Below are 21366 nucleotides of genomic sequence, written 5' to 3'. Positions count from 1 at the left end.
TATGTTATAATTTTATTATATATGTTTTTGTTTAATGCGTTAATTACAGAAAATGTATAAGATAGCCTTGAAGATTCTGAATATATTTTTATACCTGGATTAGCGCCGTCGCGAAATTCGCGAGGTAAACCGCTGTACCGCAGGAAGTACTGGATGTGTCCCATCTCGTGATGTAAAGTTATTAAATCCTTCATCGTCACCTTTGTGCACATTTTGATTCTAAACCATATTACGTAACACCATATTAAAACTCTTATTTCTTTATATCTTCACAATTATTTAATATGTTTGCATTTATGATAATGCCTTTAAAAGCCTCTTGTTGATATTAACTCAACATATTAATTCATCACTATACATGTTAACATTAATAATAATAATAGATAAATATTAATAAATATATTGACCTGTAGTCTATACGATTGCAGAAGTCCCACGCAGACGCTTGACAGATTAATGGACGATCCCCGGGATCCGCGATTATACTTCCAGCCCAAAATTCTGGCGGCATGGCGCTTAAGTTTAAGGACAAATAGAATTCCTCGGCTACTCGAATCATGTCAATGGGTGTATAACCCTAATTATAAAAAAAACATTTATCAATATGATATTGATTATATTATATTATATTATCAATGTTCAGTATAATAATATTATATATAAAATATTAATTATATAAAAAAAGGAGAATCTACGTACTTGAGCTCGCATTTCCTGCGTAACATCAGGATATATTTTTCCAGGATATGGCAAAGTAACATCCAAGAGGTTGGTCCAAGACTGTCCCCATATATTACCTAAAATATCCAGTAAAGAGAAATAGATATATAGCATAACTATAATATAGCACAAATATAATAATATATAGCAACAAGCAAGTTGCATTTAACTAACTGACAATCTAATAGCTAATAATATATGTATGGTGTAAAATAGTTGAGAAATTGAAATAAATATTTTGTAATACGTTGCTCTTACCAAGAATATGAGACGGAAGAGGCGCGTGTCCGCCGATCTTTTCAGGACCGTAGAGATCTCTCAGCTTCTTACGAACATAAGCGTGCAATTCTTCGTAAAGTGGACGTATCGATTCCCAAGCCTCGTCAATATCTTGTTGGAAATTAGGAGATTCATAAGGGAACATCCAATACTCGGCGGCATCAGTGAAGTCTATAAAATAAAATAGTATAATTATTTAATATTCTCAAAATATCCGGAATATTATTCAACACATGACTCAATTGACATGTACGATTTTCATGCCACATTCTATATTTATTAATCCAAGTATAAAATAATTTTGTCATCTGCTATAAATTAAAAACAAAAAAATTTTCTCATGATAAAAAAATTTTGATATCTATAATCTTTTTACAGTCTTAGGTAGAAAGAAATTACACGCTAATCGACTTCGTCAGCACTATAGATTCTATTTAACGCGTCATACTTCCGGTGTAGAGTTAAAATTAGACGTACTATTCATTCTTGCAGCATCATTGCTCAGCGTAACGAGTTGTTGATATAGATCTCTAATCGGCCTGCCGCTTCGTCTTCTCCATTCTGTCCAGACGTACTGCAGTTCGTCCCAATCCCGACTTCTCGCCATAATTTGCGCTATGTCTGTGTTAAAATATAATTAGTACTCTATCTTATATTTTTTACATGAGTTATATTGTCTATACAATTTTTTATTAAATACAGTGAATTATAAATGAATTTTGTGCTAATTATGCAAATTTTTTTATCTTTACATCAATAAAAATACCATTCTCCCGCATTTTGAACAACGTAAACAAAATTTATATCGATAATGGTCTTTTATTATACCAAAAATAATTATTAATAATTATTATAAGATCCAGAGTAACAGTAATCGTAATTGATCGACGTTAAGCACAAATTTCTTCATTGTGTCGTAAATTTCGTCGTTCAATTCATCATTTTGCTCTCGAAGATCGAGCACAGCCAATTAATATTTCGTGGCACATGCTAGACACGAGCGACTAATTAAGTTCTTTGTATTAAACTGCATTTAACGGCGTAGCGTCTTCGCTTAATTATTCACTTTCTATTTGCGCACATTCTGCGTGCCTCTGGAGGAGCCTCGCGTTGCGTCTAATGGGCGTGCCCCCCGGGGATTTACATTAAACATAAAGATAACAGACAATTAGAGGCGCATACGGCGCGGTACAGAGGTTTTCATAAATTAACGGAAAAGACGAAGAGATTTCCCCGCGGCGCGGCTTGCGCGCGCTCGCGTGACGTATCCTGTTTTCTTCACACTTTCATGCGCATTTTGGACTTACGTAAATTCCCACCGTGGAATTTCGCCGCGACGAACCGTAAACGAACGGCATCGCGCCGATCAGATCGGCGTTATTCAGCGTAATTCGTGATGTATTACCTGGATATAAACGTAGCTCGCACCGGAACGGATCGTTGTAAGCGCATATGGTCGCCGCGTTATAAATCGCGAGCATATCGTTGATCAGGCGATTATACTGCAAAGAAATAATTCTGTTACCATCGCTGTCGATACTTACTATCACAGATTAAAACTGTAATATAGGCGTTAATGGTACTTGTACAAATAAAGCATTTACCCTGTCTAGTTGATCGGGCGGCAGCGCCGAGGGACCCACGGCGGATAAATAACGGAGTCGTCGTCTAATTATGGGATCTCGAATGGCATTTATGTCGATTCTGGAGATTAAAAGCCAAGCCTGGTACTGGAAGTCTGCATACAGACGTTGGGCATCCAGCTGCGAATGTAAGTGGAAAAAAATTAAAGGCAGATCTCATATGAAAAGAAATAAATGCTCTTTTTAATTATATTTATTAAGAAATAGATAAATTATTTTAATTACTCTTAAATGACAAAGGTTGCGTGTTGCTTTGTGAATCTCGCGATTGTGCAATTGTACTAATTACATGACGTAAAGAAACTATTCTGTCGACGACTGATTAGGAAACATAGTCAGAGGAGAATGCGAATCGGTGAACGATAATTTTACCGTTAGAGATAAAATTATCTGTCTGTTCTTCCTGACAATAACTTGCATTCAGAGAAAAGTGCCTAAGAAAATGAAACTAAACCCTTCCATATTTAAATGTGCAATGCAACTGTAATTTAGGTGATTTGATTATACAATTATCGCGTAATGCGACCAATTTGAAATTTATAATATAATTTATAATTATTTATAATATTCATGTACATTATACATTACATACATTACATATTTATTATTATTATATAAGAAACCACATGACTGCATAACATGCAAAGACAAATTCTAGTTACATATTACTCGGTACATTTCCACGTACCATGACAACATGCGTAAGGAATCGACTCGGAGCAGATATCACGTAATATCACGCGATGTAACTTTTGTAATCTGATCGCCGTGAAACAACTCATGTGCGTCCACGATATAATTTTACAAAATATATAAATAATCATAATTGCTATATAATTATGGGCAATAATAAGGCAAATTGCTCTATTATGAGTTCTGTAGACGATGCGCAAGTTACATTTTCAATTTTAACTCAATTTATTAATAAAAAGTTTCAAGTTAAAATTGAAAATATAATTTGCACCTCGCCTACAGCGCTGACTCTCATTTGCTCTATTATCGCCCATTATTATAATACCGCGAATCTTTTTCGTTAATAATTAAATTATATACGCTATATAATTATATAGCGTATTGAGGCAAAACTCAAATAGCTCGAAAGCAACTTCGGCGACCGGTTGCTAATGCCTTCCACGCGCGATAATGAGACAAGGCAGTGGTTCGCCGTGTCGTACACCGACATTCCCGTCCGCGGAAAAAGGAAATGGCGCCTCGATTATCATTAACGTCATGCGACGCGAGCCTCGCTGGGTTTCGCATTGAAAAGTACAAAACTCCCGTTTCCCGGCGATACGAGACGGCTGGGGCGTTGCACAATCGCCCAGGATAATTATTACGACAATGGCATCGCCTGGGAAAATTTCCCGCGGAGGCGTTCGGCCTTTCGCGGACAATGCGAGCGCATCTCGTGCCAGGGAAAATCGTGGTCGCGACGGCAACGAGGTGGCGCACGCGGTTCTTCATCAGCCGATTGACAAGTCAATGTGTGCGGACATCAAAAGAATCGCGCGGGAGGATACCGAGAGAGGAGGTCGAGGTCCCTTCAAAAAGCGTTTCGTACAGGGTGGATGAGAAATATACGCGATTGTACGCGACTTATTTTCCACGGTTGTCACTGCACTTTGTTACAACGTTGAAAATGTCGTCTTTCTAAACTTTTGCTTTCAGAATTTACATCTCCATATGATCTTCAGTAATTATTTGCTTTAATCTTTCAATCTAATATCGTATGTTTCTCTCAACACAACAGTTGTATGCATTAATGCAAAGTGAAAGATTTTAGGATTTTATTTGAAAAGTACATTTACATTTATTAAAAATTAGATTTCAATCTCTCATTGATTATGAAAAATTGAATTATCGTCATTTTGAAATTAAATATAATTTTTTAAATGTTAATTAAATGTTATTATCAAATTATCATTCTAAATTATCAAGATGTTGAATATTTTTAGTATTCGCAATAATAATATGCTTTATCACAGATGCATTTCTATAGATAGATATCGATAACATTGTATTTCATAAGGTAACCTAAATTGCAAATTGAGAAACACATGGCTTCGCACATGCGGGTCAAAATTTCGTCAGTTTGATTAACGAGAAAGTTTCGAAACTGTTTTAATGTATGATAAAATTACGTGAAATATTCATTTGACAAACTTTTAGAAATAAATCGAATTATACTTTAAACTTACCGCTTGCAGCTGCGTATATTCGTTGACATTGGTCTCGTACGTCCATTGGGCTATTACATTAGCACTACATCTTTCTGCGCCAAGGAAATCTAATTTAGCTAAGATATTTTGATAATTTAATTCACCGGAAGGCACTTGTCGTCCTACATCTTCATTCGTGTATGAGTCTTGTCGGCTTGCATCTTCACCCCTATACGGTGGCAAATCCAATTGACCAGAAACTGTTGTTATTAGATAAAATACGAATGCTGTCCATATTGCCTAAACATATATATATTTATTATACATAGTTACATTTCTCAAATAGAAATTCTATTTTAAACACATGCATATAAAAAAAACTATTTGTTTTATGTATTTACATTGAAAATGATAGCTGATTTAAATTGCGTTTTATTAATTCCCAGTTAACAATATCAAATTATAAATTTTTATTACGCAATATAAGAAATACAGACAATACAAAGTTCAAAGAGACATAAAACATCATTGCGAAAGACGTCCCAAAGATGTTTAAACACGTCTCAATATTCTGATGTTTTATGTTCTTGATTTTAAACGTTTCATGTTGACTCAGATATTTTGTGTTTAAAATAATATTTTTTTTAATTAAAATTTTTGCAAGTTTTATGTTTTAATATTAACTTGTATTTATTATTCTATTTTAATTTATAAATGAATTTAATTTATATGAATTGTTGAGAGTAATATAATAAATAATACCTAATCTACATAATTCTAATATTTCTAAAAACGTGTCACTAAGGTTGATGAACTCGGTCAGTCGAGTTTGTCAATGGATTCGATATTGACCCTACGGGCAGGATGACATATGGTTTTATGCTGACCAGTAATCGATAAAACCGGGCAAATGATTCTCAATCTATTTTTAGCAAGAGTGACAAAAAAATTTCTTAGATTTAGATGATATTGGAGATTATATCTCTTAATTCTATCTGGTTTCGTAACAAATTATTATTATTAATAAAACTTTACAAGCATAACATAAATTTTGTTTGTGATTGAAAATTATTAAAATAATTAATTTGCACAGTTATTTAAATTTAACAAACTCATTTCATTTTATTATATCGTGAATACTCAAACACATCTACTTTGACATACATATATATTTACACACACGCGCGCGCGCGCGCACGCACAGGTGCATGAGTTTTTGGATATAAAAGTTAAATAGCGGAATATACAAATAAAAGTTAACTTCATATAAAAAGAAAAATAATTCTCAAATTGGAAATTTAGTTCATTGGAAGTTTAATTTTATATATATAATTCTTAATATCATATAATCTATATTAATTAGCATTCTTAATAATTAGATAAATTCTCTAAAAAAATTTAAAATTACTTGTCATATAATAATTCTATCATACTATGTTTTATTTTCATTTGCTTTGTATAGATATATTCTTAATAGTGTAATTAAACTTTTGGAATATTCAAAAGAATATTCATTTCGTAAAATTATGTATATTCCTTTTATAATCCTTTCCTTTTATAATATGTCTAATTTTTTTCCTTAATACGTATACTTAATATACTGTGTTCCAATTTATAAAATAAATATATATAAAATTCCTTAGATATATGAAATATAGATGTACTGAATATAGATGCAGCTAATAAAAAAATTTGAAAATTTGAAGCACTTTCAATTGTTATATATAACATAATGACCTTAGACAGCATAAAATTTAAAATCGATACATGTCTTAAAGATATCTTTGCAAAACTTGTCCTAATAATATCTAAAAAACGTCATTTTTTTATATTGATCTTTATATTATCTGACATCTCTTGAATATATAAAAAATATATATGGCATTTATTTATGATATCCTTTAATCATTTTTAGGATCAATCATCATGTGCTGTTACTATGATAATATATGAAATACAAAGTGAAAATTCTCGGGTTTTTCCAGGGGAATGAAACTTTTAGGGAGACTTTAGGTAAACATAAAGTTATTGATTAAAGGAAAGTAAAATGGCGTAGTTGTTAAAGAGAGTAATGCCCCGAAAGGATAACGACCCTTTGGATAATGATTCACCTCAAGTGAACCTCAATTTTCGTACTATTCTTATGATAATTTCTAACAATAATCATCAAACTATAATGTATAAATCATGAATAATTTTCAGATCGTTTCAGATCTAATGTTTTTTTATTTAAATCGTTTTTTTATTTAAATCGTTTGTATTAAATTATCAATATGATGAATTTTTCTTTGTGAATCTTACTTCGTAAAGCTTATATCAGATCAAAGATTAAGATTGAGGTTGAATTTGATCAATTCGAACTTTTTCTAGTCTATAATCTGACACGAACTTAAGCAAGATTATTGTATCAGAAATTATAATGTCAAAAATACCGCACTTAAATTATTATTACATCTTTCGTTCCTTATAAATTAATATAGAAATCTCATTGTTTCTCTAAATCACGTCATGACATTATGAGCAAAGCATTTACGCGCAATTCATTTGTTGGTCTCACGGTCACGTGTTACGTCTTTGCGTTACGTATTTCTTCCCAACATGAAAGGTTTATGCACAGTAGTAGGTCACCTGCGATTGATTGAGATATAATGACCTTGATTTCATACAATTACATTTGAAGAATACATATTGAAGAATACATATTTTTTTATTCTTATTCATATTTCTTATTCTTTAATCTGCAACTGCATAAAGCTTAATATTTTACGGTTCTGATTAAAGTAATTGTTTTTTTTACATGTCTACTAAAGCGCATTTTAATATTATTCTCTATAAATCTGTATAATATTCCATGATAATATAATATTGAGATATTGAGAAGATTTATGGAAAATAAAAATAAAAAAATCCGAGCATACTTAATAAAGATAAAAACGAGGTCATTGTTACACGTAATTATAATAAGATCATACGTTACGATCTAACAGGGATGATTCATAAATACTGAGCAAAGTTGCATCTGTTTTCTAATGATTAGTCTCACATAAAACTTGCTATATTAATTCAAGTTAATTTAATAAAATATAAATACACTACTATTTAATAAAATATAAATAATATTATTTCTTTAATAAACGTAAAAAAATACAGAATTTGATGTGTAAAGTCCATTAAGAAATAATTTCAATAAATAAATAAAATAAGTTTATATAAATATTTGATAATAAATAAATTCTACATATATTAGAATTATCCTGCATAATTAAAATAATCAACTTTGATTCGTATTATAATTATTAAAAATAACAGCATATTTATAATAGTTTAAGAAAAATATTAACAAGCTTCTGATCCAAGAGAATTTTAATAGGATATTATTTATATTTGTATAGAAATATAGTAATTGAATTTTTGAAGTAAACAAAAAGAGTTATTAGAATGATCGGATATTAATTATATGAATAATTAATATCTGATTTTTTAATTGTGTATATGAAGAAAAGTGATTAAAAAATAAATTGCATATATTTAATACCTGAATATTTTTATATATCCCAAATATTACAGTATGAAAAATGTTGACACAGTTTTAACACTCTTCTAGATTCGCTTCTCTCTATTTAAGTCCCTAATTTACTTAATCACATACGTCTCATTGAAATCATTCACGATATTCAACACTAGAAGGAGCGCACTCATTATTCCAATGGATACACACATTTTTCTTTTCTGCTCAATCGTATTTTCCTTATTTCTTACATACACTATATCAAAGTTCTCAAATTCTTCGCCGACTGAAATTGTATAATTTTCCAACGTAACGTTTTCCAAAGATTATTCTTATTCATCCGAATAAGAAGATGAGCGATCTTCATCCTTCTAGCGTTAAAATCGTCTCGCAGGAGACAACCACCCTATTGAGAACTTACAAAACTGATGCGGTCCAACATTCCACCGGTTCCACCGAAAGCAAACTTCATCGAAAGTTAAATTTGTTTTAATCCTCGATAATGAGTAGTTACGAGTGTCGTCCGATCAATTGCGGGTACACACAGTAATTTCTCGTCGTTGTCGTCGTCGTCGTCGTCGTCGTCGTCGTACAAAATTCCGTTCCACCGATCGAGCACGACTAACACGAACGACAGTCTCGTTCTGCCGACGCTAAAAGCCTCGTGGACGACTCCAAGTGTACATTTATCCCTGCGAAACTGTTCGAACGCGACCACGAGGAGGTCATCCGTGGCGAAAAAGGTGGGGGATTCGCGCGCACCTCATTCGTGTCGTTGGTTCGTCGGTGTCGCTGTTGTTTAGACAGATTGTCGTGGGAGAGTAAGTGGAAATAGCCGAGGATGAGGAGACGAAGAACTTGCTTGTTTTGTGAGAAGAGAAGAAGAGGGATATGTGCAAAGTTAAAAATCAAGAACGTGGATCGAGAAAAGAAGATCGAAGTAATAAATGATAAAGAGACTTTGTTATCTAGAAGTTCTATTGTTACACGAGAGTAAAAGATTATTCCACAGGATATTTCGCGAAAAGCATGCTAATTAGATTGAGGGAAATGGAGGAAAGGTAAATAGAAACGTAAGAGCGCCAAGTAGTGATGAGAGGTATGGAGAGAACGATGGGGGTCGAGGGCCAACTGGCTGTTGATTGCGACATCTTGAAGCTCTCACGTTGACAAGAGTCATTTGCCGACTGCTTTCAATGAGGCCCATTGTCTATCGGAGCGCATGTTTGCTCTTTGCAATACTGTAAACATTTAAGATTTGTTTTCGAAACTACAAAAATATACCGGGGTGATAAGACATAAAAAATAAATAAATATTTAATATAAAATATAGACAGACGTATTGTCCGAGATAGAAGATTGAGATGAACATGATATGTTAAGAACTTGATTAATTAACTTACGATAATGAATAAACGGAGGTTCAATTATGACTTATTATCGAAGATTTATATCTACAATGCTCACGCAAGTTGGCATGAGAGAAAATTAGCAAGAGAGAAAAAATCTGATCAATCTATTTTTAGATACATAACAGAAGTAAAGTTACAATAATTAGTCGATCGTTTATCATTAAGAAAAAATTCTGTAAATGCTGAATCATTATTCAATTTACTAGACATATTAATTTGTAAATTATTATTTCTAGTCTGTTTAATATTACAGAATGTGATCATATTGATACAAATCGATCTAATCTTATCATCATGCCGCGATTTAAAAAAAAAAAATATGCAACAACTTGTCTTAATCTACGAAAAACAAGAATAATTTTTTCTTGTCGAGATATAAAAACTTCTATGAAAACGGCAATAATAATAATAAATATATGATATAATAATAAATAGTAATAAATATATATTGAGATTTAATAAATACATTCTTGAGCAACATAAAGTTTTACTATTAAAATGAAGATTAAATTTGATGTATGATCCTAGATCATTCGAAATAAATTTATTATATAAGGAATAAAGTATATTTTGTGTTTTTATATTTTATTCGATAAAAAGCTCGTCATAGCATATTTAATTTAAACTTTTTAGTATATTTAATTTAAAATATGTACATTTCATAAGACATTTGTACATACCACATTTCTCAAATATTAAATAAATTTAATATGCAAGGAATAAAATATTTTGTGTTTTTATATTTTATCCGATAAAAAAACTTGTCACAGCATGACAGACTAGTTTTTAACTTAAAGTTTTTGTAAAATATGTACATTTGAAGTGACATTTGTACACAAAATTATTGCATCTGAATGTTAAATGTTTAAATGTTAAATGTTTATTTTGTAAAGTAGCATGTGGCATCCTTCGTTTGTTTTGAACAACATAAATATGATTTCTGCAACAAGATTGTCAAGTCGGAAACATCTTGAAATGAGATTCGAACAAGTAGATATTGCGCAATATATTTTCACATTATTTTTTAATCGCACAAATATAATCCTATAAAAAGCGAGATGCGATCATTCTTTACAATAATCAACAAGTTAGATTAATCAAGTCACGAGCTTGATGATTTCTCAGTCAAGACGACGACTATTTCTCATGAGACAGATATTTTGCTTAGTTTATTTATTATACAAGTTTATAAACTATATAATTGCTACATCGCAATAATCACGTAATCGTTATTTTTTTTTTTTACGATTTATATCTTTGAATATGTATATTGTCGTACTTGTCACACTTTGAATATCTTTTTTTAATCTTATAAGTGGAATTTGCTTCCTAGTTTAAAATTAAAAACGTGAAATGATATGTAAATATTAATGATGTAATTAACGGAAAGCTGTGATTTATCTGTGATAGATTTCGCGGGATTTATATTACACGTGTGTAATATTAAATTGTGATATTTTTGAACGACCTTGATTGACCCAACTTTATGAATTGAATCACGTACTATTATATATCAGGGCTATTACATTATTCACTTAGCATAATTTATTCATTGTCAAATTATACAAGAATTACTTAACTAAATTACTTAACGTTACACTGAACTCAGAATTAAATTACTTATTCTCATTTGATTATAGTGCTGCCGCATAGAGATTGAAAAGGAATTAATTCACCGGCGCTATCAAATATTGCAAATCAAAATATCACAGATAATCACTTTTAAAATTTTCAATCGTTAATGGGATGTTACGAGTGTGCAAAATGAATCAATGTCAAGTCTAGCAGCATCACGCAACAATGCGTTTAATTCGTAAGTAAAGTTGTAATTTTATTTTGGTTTTTGACAACTGCGTAGAATAAATTTAAATTTGCACATTCGCAACTCATTAAACTTCTCGCTATTCGAGATTTCTTTACTGCGTTAATTTACGAGTTGTCGCGGATATGATCAAGCAAATCACCTTGTGCGATATGTTTTTTTTTTCATCACGGTATGCACAAGTGCATGTTGATGCGTGCGATTAACGATATCCTGCGAAATACCGCACAAAATATCATATTTCGATATTCAATCGATCATAATTAATTATGTTTTCGCGAGTGAATATCGAGCAAGTGATAAAAAAAGACAAAGACACAGAAGAGAAGATGGAAGTTCGGGAAGGAATCGAAAAAATCATAAATAAATAAAAAATAATAATCAACAACTGAATGCAAACTTTTGCAAAAAGAGATTTTGTCTGGCAGGAAAATTATTTCCAAGGCAAATATTCTTAGATTTTTAAAACTTTTAACTGAAAAATATTTAAAATATTCGTAACTTCAAATTTTTTTATTCAAAATGATATTTGAAATTAATATTTAAGATTTTGATTATATTTAAGATATATCTGGAATGATTCAAAATGTCTTGAACATATCGCTATACACAGCAATTAAGAAACCAAGAGAGATCAATTGAGTAATAAAAATCAATACCACTGGAGCTATTAAAATTAATAACAAACGACAAATCGACGTGTGTAAGAACATACGAACAATTTGCTTCGATGATTATCGAATGGTGTCGCCGCTCATTGAGGTAAAGCGTTCGCGTTTGTTCGTACTTGTTTCCTGGCTTAACAACTGTAATTATAGATTTAAACACGCAAATTCTATATGATATTGTTGCCAACTTTGATCGCTTATAACTTGAAAGCAATTGCAATCTCAATATTTCATTGTAGAAGAATTTTCGAAATTTCTAATTAATACTTAAAACGCTGTTAAAATATTAGGGAACTTCGCACAAGAAACTGCGCGGAAGAAATATTAGGAACAGAAATAAATATTATATAATTTTGAAAATGTAAATGCGGAATAAAAATTAAACATAACACGCAATAAATACAAGTATAAGTATAAGATATAGCCATACTTATTTGTGTCTATGCGTTTTATATTTAATGTATGTTTAATTTTTTATTCCGAAATTTAATATTTATATTCTTGCTCCTAATATTTCTTCCATTATGCGCGGGCCTTGTATGGGATATTCATTATGGACAGGTGCAATATCTGTACAGGAAATAAATGTGGTTGCAGAAATCACGTGGAATATTGTCCGCATGCACGATTCTTAGATGAGTCGGAAGGGCGTGTGCATATGAAACATCGATAAACGGGTTCTGTGAAGCATCATAGGACTTAAAACTGACTGCTGTGCAATCTTCCAGCATTATGAGATGACTCACAGCCCAGGGTATCCGCGTAATTACGTCGTACGGTCTCTCATCGAGATGGAACAATACGTATCGTTTCCCGATTTCAATCGACCTCTTGAGCATTACATACAACGTTATTGTTTAAAATCCGAGGGAATAAATTGTGACATGTAAAACATTAAGTCAACTATTATATTATATCAACTATTATAATAAGGAATTATCAACAAAAGACTGCGGTATCTCAATGCTAAACTGTGACGTTAATGTTCCAGATACTGTGCGTCACAACTAAAAAAAAAAAAGAGAGAAAAAAAAGAACAAAAAAAAAAGGAAAATCATGTAAATCGCGGATAATACACGTGTAACACGCGCGTGTTACAACCGTAAAGTTCAACGCAGATACAAATCGGACACGTATATACACGAGCATTTCTCGACGAGCGCATTCGCGCGGTAGTTGATCTTGAACTACATGTTCCACTTAGCTTTCATGATCAGGCGCTCTCTTTGACAGACGCCTGACGGCGACCGCACAGGGTTAGCCGTTGTGATTAATACGGTGGCTCGCAGTAAAGATGCGTAAACAACCGCGCCCAGGTAGGCTCAGAAGATAATCCCACGACGATCTGGAATGTACGTAACTGCGAATAGTCTAAGCCAGTTTTACGAGACCTTGAAGCCGTTATGGCGAAGTTCTTATGTGCACACACATATCTGCATATTTCCATGCCGTACGATGCTGCTCGCATGTACACGGCGCGATATACTCGTTTACATAATCTGCGCTTACATCGTGGATATTGTATAATATAGGAAAATGTGGCTCATACAATTTATCCCTAGACGGAGCTTTCAATTTATTGCATCGGACACTCGTAACTTTTCTGCTTCGTATCGAACTACGACCTAGACAAAAGTTGCATGTCTCTCAGTTATTTTTTTGCTGCTGTTATATTAGATCAGAGGTTTGATATGATTATATGATTTTTCAAAATTACAGGCAATACTTTATACGGCCAATTGTATCTTGAAACTTTCGTTTTTTTTAGTCAATTTTATATTGACAGCATCTATGTTTAGAAAAAATATCATTTATAATATTTATAGAAAATAATTATATCCAGAAACTATTAGAGATAATAGATAATTTTTACCTATGTAAAGAAAATTCTTTATTTGAAAGCAAAGCAAATTACAAATTAGAGAGAGAAAGAGAGAGAGAGAGAGAGAGAGAGAGAGAGAGAGAGAGAGAGAGTCCTGTTTATTGTTAAAATGTTAAAATTTTAAATTCAGTTAATTTTGGTTCGTGTCAACGTTTTTTTAGATATCTTCATAAACAAATAACAATTATAATTTTTTTAATATATAGTGATTGGCGTGAAAATGTAAAAGTTTTGCCTTGTAAAATTAAATCAACGTGAGATACTTTGGAGATATGGCTCCAATGACATTGTCGTTATAGTTGTATGTGTCTCACTTAAAAACATGCACTAGTTTCATATCTAGGCTTGGACAATGCTAATCTCATTGACAAATAATGCGTGCATTGGTCTCACGTACCGACCGCAATTTTAAGTTCAAGTACGTACGAATATATTCATTATACATTTGCAACCGTGTGTTTCTTGTTATTCTTTTTGTTATTTTCGAGCAGATCATAATCGACTTTATTCGTGTATATAAAAAAATAACTTCAGTAAAAATAGGTAAAAATAGCGAAATGACTCCGTGATGATACTTGCGCAATTCGTTTTACTTCAATGCTATTCTAAGTGGCACAAGCTAAAAGGGATTTCATAAAATTGCCGGAAATGCATTGTCGTTGCCACTATTTTCGATCATTGTTATTCATATGTACAGTTAAGGCCAATTCTTTGATTTCCTTTCCTTAAAGCAGGTTAATGTCTTTGTGGTTCTGTAAATATGATCTTTCCTATATCATTGACGTCATTTACTTATTGTACTACTTATGAATGTTTGTGGCATTTCTAAATTTTAACATTTGACTTCAGAGCTGGTACTTATTCGACTTGTATTAATCAAATTTAAAAAGAGATTTAAATTTCAATTATATATATTGATATATTTGAAATGATCATTATAAGTTATAAAAAACTATAAAAAGTCATATTTCAATATTTAAAACGTTTATAACGTATACGTTTATAAATTATACTACAATAAGCAACTATTACTTTTTTTCAATTATTCAATTTTGCGATTTTAATATATAATTTAATATGATTATATGATTATATGATTAATATATGAATTTAATGTATTTCCAATTTTATAAAAATTTTTTGATTTTTGATATTTTGATCTATAAAAATTAATTGCTTTGATTAACAAGAAATGCATTTAATGTAATTTACAATAAGCCTTCCATAATGAGATTATATATTTTATTATATTTGTCAATTATTAATAACGTAACTAAATTTAACAGTAAAGATTAATCTAAATATACTATAAAGCGATACAAATTAAAGATAAGAAAGAACTTAACAGAATTTCTTCCCTCTTTAAAGCCTTGGAATTAACAAGGTATACGGTACACATGTTTCTGAACTATGGATTTTCTGCATGTATTATCATATGATAACAATGCGATCGCAATGCGTACCGATAATTATTTATCTCTTGACGTAGTCAAGGAGGAAACGTGGGAAAGTATTGAGATGAGTAACCGATATTACTGTTAAATTATGTAAAACAGAACCGCGATAATGAACGGGAGCGTGGATGCAAGGATCATTCGAGCGATCTTTACAGATTTCTTATACAGAGTTTAAAAATTATATAATTCGATTGATATTTAATTTCAAGAAAAAACGCAAAAGGATAACACTGTTAAACTCATGTAAAACAGTTTTTAATTTGCGTCAGATTTCAGAATTTATTCTCAATTTTGCATGCTTTCTTTGAGTGCTTTCTAATAATATATTTACATATATACATCTTGATTTTTAAATATTTTTGGTTTAACACATAAAATTGTAAAAATTCGAAATTCTGTTCTGATTTCTGACGTGAAGCGAGAGATCGTCTGAATGTGGATTTAACAAGCAAGTCAGGCGGAGAAACAAATCTCGATCTCCGTGATGCGGTAAAATTGATTTCATGAACTCGATCGCAAACAACAGCAAGAAACTGGCCTGGTTGCCTGGTCTTCAAGGTGATCTCTCGCCGTCTGCCGACCGAGAAGTAAATAAAGCGGAAGTACGTAATGCAGATAGCATATTACATAAAGTGTCTTACGTTAAATAAATCGGGGAAACGAGGCGCGGATAATAGCGTACGCACGCTGCATTATGCTAAACTTGTCTGCCGACAAAGTGCTCGCGCATTTAACTGCAGTCGTTGAAGTAAACTCGTAAAACGAGCGTAATTTTTGCGCGTGCGTGCCATTTCTATCACGTCCCATTTTTAGAATGCAAATAGGGGGTACGGTATCCCTTTAGGCGCGGACATACTCACGGTGGATCTCGGTTTTGGTCTCACTCGCACTTTCGATTTCGCGTGCGAGTGGCAACAAGAAACCTATATGTAACGCAAAATTACCATGTAATTACAAGACGCACGACATTAAGCAATGGGTGAAAAAGCATACTCATTTTTTTTTTTTTTTAATCGAAGGAAGATGCTTATAATTAGAAACCCGCGCTATCTGTGTAAACGGCAGTGTAGACGTGTAATTGCTGGAGTTACCGCCGTCTCTTTCCTTACGTAGGATACACGGGTTTTTTTTTTTTTTCATTTTCTAATTCGGGGAAATGCGTAATCTCTTTCCCAACGGCGCACGAAACTTTTCATGCAGCGCCGTTTAGCCCGCGATTAAGACAATTTCCTAACGATATATTACGTATAGTCATTAACGGAGATTGTGTTGCTTGTCGCCCGGTACTCACGACCCTGCGTACTCTCTGAATCACGTCGATTGAGTAACAGGCCAACCTTCTTTTTTCCACACACGTACCGCGATATGTGTGTCGTGTGACTCTGTGCGGCGAACGGCGGGACCAAAAGGTAAAAATAAAAAAAAAAAACTTTGTTTAACGAGAGGCACGTCGATTGTGCAACGTCGTAGAATCGTTGAAATTTGCATAGAGCAGTTTGCGACGTTCTTTATTGCGATCTTCTTCGTGAATTTTAATGCAAAACTTCTTATAAATCTCTTTGTTTGACGTTATAATTTTCAAGCGTCGCAACTGCAACGCACAATATCGTCTCTGGCACAAATCTCGGCACGTATTTATTTTTCCGCATTAATTTAATGTCTATATATTTTTTAGCGGTAACTTGGTTGATCTAAATGTATTATTTATTCCATAAACGTACGTTTTCCTAGATTTTTCTTGAAATACGTACAAGAAATTTCTAAATACTTTTTTGTGCCTTAATATTTGAAGAAATATGCTTACATTACACGATAATAGACGTTAATCAAGTTTTTTTTTATAAATAGTTTCTAACAATTTTATTGAGTATATTTTTATAATTCAAGACAACAAGTGATAATTACAGATAAGACAAAGTTACCAAATTTCGACTGAATTAACATAGATTAAAATATGAAGATTAAGATGAGAATTGGATTAAAATATAACTTGTAAAAATGAAAGAGGCAGATATGATTAAATAATAACCTGTGTCCAAACGATATGAAAATAAATTTTTTATAAATTTAAAAACGCATCTGGTTAATGCAACATTGTGAGTAATTCCGGCTATTAAGTAAAACATACATAATTGTGCGGCTACTTTATGGAAGTCAAGATCAGTAGACAAGACACAGAATTTGTATGTGTGATATGTCTACTGTCAAATTACCATTAATTACAGTTGGAAAGATTAACTCCAGTGTTAGTCAATGCAAAGTGCGATGAATAGTCAAGCTTATTTGTGACTAGAAAAGACTGACTCATGTTGATATTATGAATATGCTTTCCAGCTTTGCAAAACGATTGTTAATTGCAGACGTATACAAGATTCAATATTTGATTGGAATTAATAGTAAAGTCGTATTACAATTTATTATTACAATACATGAAGTATTCCCGAGCATAATTCTTTTGCGCGACATTGACCGAGTTTACGCTTTCTTTCTTTTAAAACGCGGCTAATTCTTTTGTATGTAAAATTGTAAGGCGTCGTGAGATCGCAAAATTCCACTATACGGCAATTAATTTTATCTCTGAAAGACAGGAAGATACTCGATGAATGCGATGGCATAAGATGCATTATTATGCACGTAGCTTATTCTGTCTTAATATATCTCTATCGGTAGCGAGATCGACAATTAATTGTACGCATGTTTAATTACGTAAATCGATGGAAATAAGTTAAGATTTTCTTCGACGTTGCGATTTCGCAAAAAATTCCACTGCGCTCATTGCAATGCAATGTCCGATCTCAAAAAGAATTTTATTAGTCAGTTATTTCCTTCAAAGTTACATCTTTTTTGATATTTTTATTTTATTTAGAAGAGAGAGAGAGAGAGAGAGCGGGATATTTCTATAATATAAATAAAATTTTACAAAAATATTATTGAAAGAGATTTTCTTTTCCTATCGAGAAAAAAAAAGCTTCTCTGCAGTATTCTCTATTTAATAAACATGTCTGTAAAAATTTACGCCTCAGAGAATTTAGTAATGACTTTCGGGCGCGTCATCGATATGAAACACCGGAAATGGCGGTGATGATTATTGCAAGGTAACTCTGTTCTGCAATCCTGTATGGAAGAACTGTCGCGATTTTGTGAGTCACTGAAAACATCGTATTATGATAATTGCATGATATGCGATGATGCTGCAGGCAAACGAGGAACCATTTCCTACATATGAATGACGTAGTGAAAGATTGTTTCTAATCGACATTTCGTCATTTTTAAATATACTTCATTGATAGGAAGTATATCTTAGAAACTATTTTCTAGAGAAAAAATATACTTTGTAATTACTTATTAATAGCATTTTTGTTCATTCTCTTAATTTTTACATATCTCTTTAATTTATTTAATTAAGATAAGCTATGAAATAATAAAATATAGATATTCAAAAAATCATTTTTCGTAAAAATACACACAAATTATCATGAAAAATAAATTTCTTATATAAAAAATTATAAAAAATTGATTAATTATATAACTATAAAAAGAGAAAGTATAATTAAATTTTGAACTCTCCGGGATAAATTTCAAAGTGTCGCCATCAACGAAGAAACTTGCAATGTGTAACTCAAGAAAAGATAATGAGATTCTACTCTGATAGTTTCCCAACTTATCATATGATGGTAAGAATAACCATCAAGCAATACAAATAGTATTGCTGCAAAGATAATATTGTTATACAAATCATACAATTACCTTTAATATTATTAAAATCAAATAAAAAAAAAACTAAATATTAAACAAAATCATCATACAATAGAAATTTATTTTATTAAATATAAATTTAATAAATTCAAACTATTGTTTAAATAAGAGCAGAAGATATCACCACAAGAAGATGAAAACAACTTGTTACAATCAAGTCAGAATTCTACTTTATCTCTGAACAAAAACTATTGTCATTTCTGATTTTCACATCTTTTGATATGTATAATTCCTGTGAGTCATATAAATCCGAATTTCTCATTTTATTTATATTATTAATAAAAACTGTGGTTTAGTGGCAGTTAATTATAATTACCAACATTTAATATACGACACGTGTGTTGTCAAGATATCGTTGCAGCAATCGATCAAATCATTAATTTAAAGGAATTTTACTGTTACGCAAATTTCAGCGCTTTGCATGAATCGAACTTACTCAATCGAACTGTTTCAATTCGAAACGTGCATGCGGCATATGAAAAAGGAACGGAATCTCAGTTTAAACTCGGTAATTCAAGTACTATTTAAATAATTCAAATACTATTTAAATAGTATTTGAATTTCGTTTACAACTTTTCGCGTTTACAACTATATACATACATATATTGCATTATATTGCGTTTTTAAAAAGTATAGTTAGAAAATATAGATAGAAAATTCCATAGCTTTGTAATAAAAAAATTATGAAGTATATAATAATAATTATTTCTTCATTCACTTGAATTATTAAAATTTATTGAAATAACGGTAATATTTTAATTCATGACAATTTTTTAATCAAAACTTCAGATCACTTTTTAAACTCACTGGTATTACACGTTATATACACGCACGCAAATGTTATATACACGCATGCAACAATCTTACATATGTCTTACGAACCGACAGCGAATGTGTATTCATATCGATACACGTACAAATTTTCTTTAAAAACCATAGTGAGTTATAAGAACAGTATTTTATAAGAACATTAACTCGAAACGTTTCTGTCCGGATTTATTATACAATATACAAACTATCCTAAGTATAATGATGAAAATTTGTATCAGCTATTCGTTTGTTGTATATATTTGCCAAGTGTATATGCATCTTATCTACCAAAGAGGGAGTGTTGCATAGTAGACAGCACATTGGTCTACTATGCTAGAGAGAGTTCGATTCCCGGCAGAGCCAAAAATATTTACGCTCCTCTCAGAAGGCAATGACAAACCATCGAGAGTAACTTTGCCATGAACGTCTCTCTATCAAAAATTCGAAATCAACGTTAAACTGTAGGTCCCATATACCCTGTGTATAATCATCGTGCGCACCATAGGTATATGAAAGAGATTACCATGCCCGGACGCGAGCTCAATGGGACTGAGAAGAAAAAAGATTTAAAAAGTTTCCATAAAACTATATTTAAATATATACAGACAGACTCTGTTACGTTTATTTTAAATTCTTCGTTCTATTATAGTCCACAATAATACCTCTGGAAACAAATGATGGTCCTAATATGTATAAATATAAAATCGAAACAGCTATCAATGAGATTTTGTTTAAAAAAAAAAAAAAAAATCAATAAGGCGAACTGCGAATGAATATAAAATCGAAATAACGGTAATATTTTAATTCATAATAATTTTTTAATCAAAACTTCAGATCACTTTTTAGACTCACGCGATATCACGTGTTATATACATGCAAATGTCACAATCTTTGGCGAATGTGTTATATCAACGACATACCAAGAATCTATTAATTGACATAGTGGACGTCTCTGTTCGAGCGTAACGTTGCTAGAACTGCTTTTCTTAGAGACTAATAAATTGCTCAATAATTTTGTGACATTAAAAAATAGCGTATCGTTAAAAAGAAATTGCTGACACAGCATCATAAAAACATCCACTATCCAGCATGATATAGACTTTATTATTCTGGTGTAAGTATTTTCCCTTTTCCCTTTTCTCTTTTTATTTTACAAAGCCTGAACTTAACAAAACTATATATTTCAAAAGTTTTAATTTAAATTTTATTTATACATTAATGAAATAAAATTAAAAAATTGATTATTAGCG

General features: G+C 31.5%; 1 protein-coding gene and 1 long non-coding RNA gene across 2 annotated transcripts in view; one reads left to right on the top strand and one right to left on the bottom strand.

Annotated features, from left to right (window-relative positions):
- Positions 1 to 9135, bottom strand: part of Ance-3 (angiotensin-converting enzyme Ance-3) — a 53777-nt gene extending 44642 nt beyond the window's left edge. The window contains exons 1-9 of the mRNA XM_011639906.3: positions 8731 to 9135; positions 4841 to 5101; positions 2604 to 2762; positions 2405 to 2501; positions 1477 to 1620; positions 979 to 1170; positions 700 to 797; positions 408 to 577; positions 95 to 219 (exon numbers count right to left, since the gene is read on the bottom strand). Coding sequence (XP_011638208.2) covers positions 95 to 219; positions 408 to 577; positions 700 to 797; positions 979 to 1170; positions 1477 to 1620; positions 2405 to 2501; positions 2604 to 2762; positions 4841 to 5101; positions 8731 to 8781 — 1297 coding nt within the window. The 5' untranslated portion in view covers positions 8782 to 9135. The remainder of the gene's footprint in view (positions 1 to 94; positions 220 to 407; positions 578 to 699; positions 798 to 978; positions 1171 to 1476; positions 1621 to 2404; positions 2502 to 2603; positions 2763 to 4840; positions 5102 to 8730) is intronic.
- On the top strand, positions 9120 to 10446 carry LOC148935087 (uncharacterized). The gene is made up of 2 exons (XR_016140603.1): positions 9120 to 9249; positions 9322 to 10446. It is a non-coding gene; the product is annotated as an uncharacterized LOC148935087 (long non-coding RNA).
- Positions 10447 to 21366: the final 10920 nt, after the last annotated feature.

Source organism: Pogonomyrmex barbatus, unplaced genomic scaffold (genome assembly GCF_055798465.1).
Source record: "Pogonomyrmex barbatus isolate J1 unplaced genomic scaffold, ASM5579846v1 scaffold6, whole genome shotgun sequence".
NCBI lineage: Eukaryota > Metazoa > Arthropoda > Insecta > Hymenoptera > Formicidae > Pogonomyrmex > Pogonomyrmex barbatus.
The sequence above is the reverse complement of the archived record's forward strand: the minus strand, read 5'-3'. Positions and strand labels throughout refer to the sequence as shown.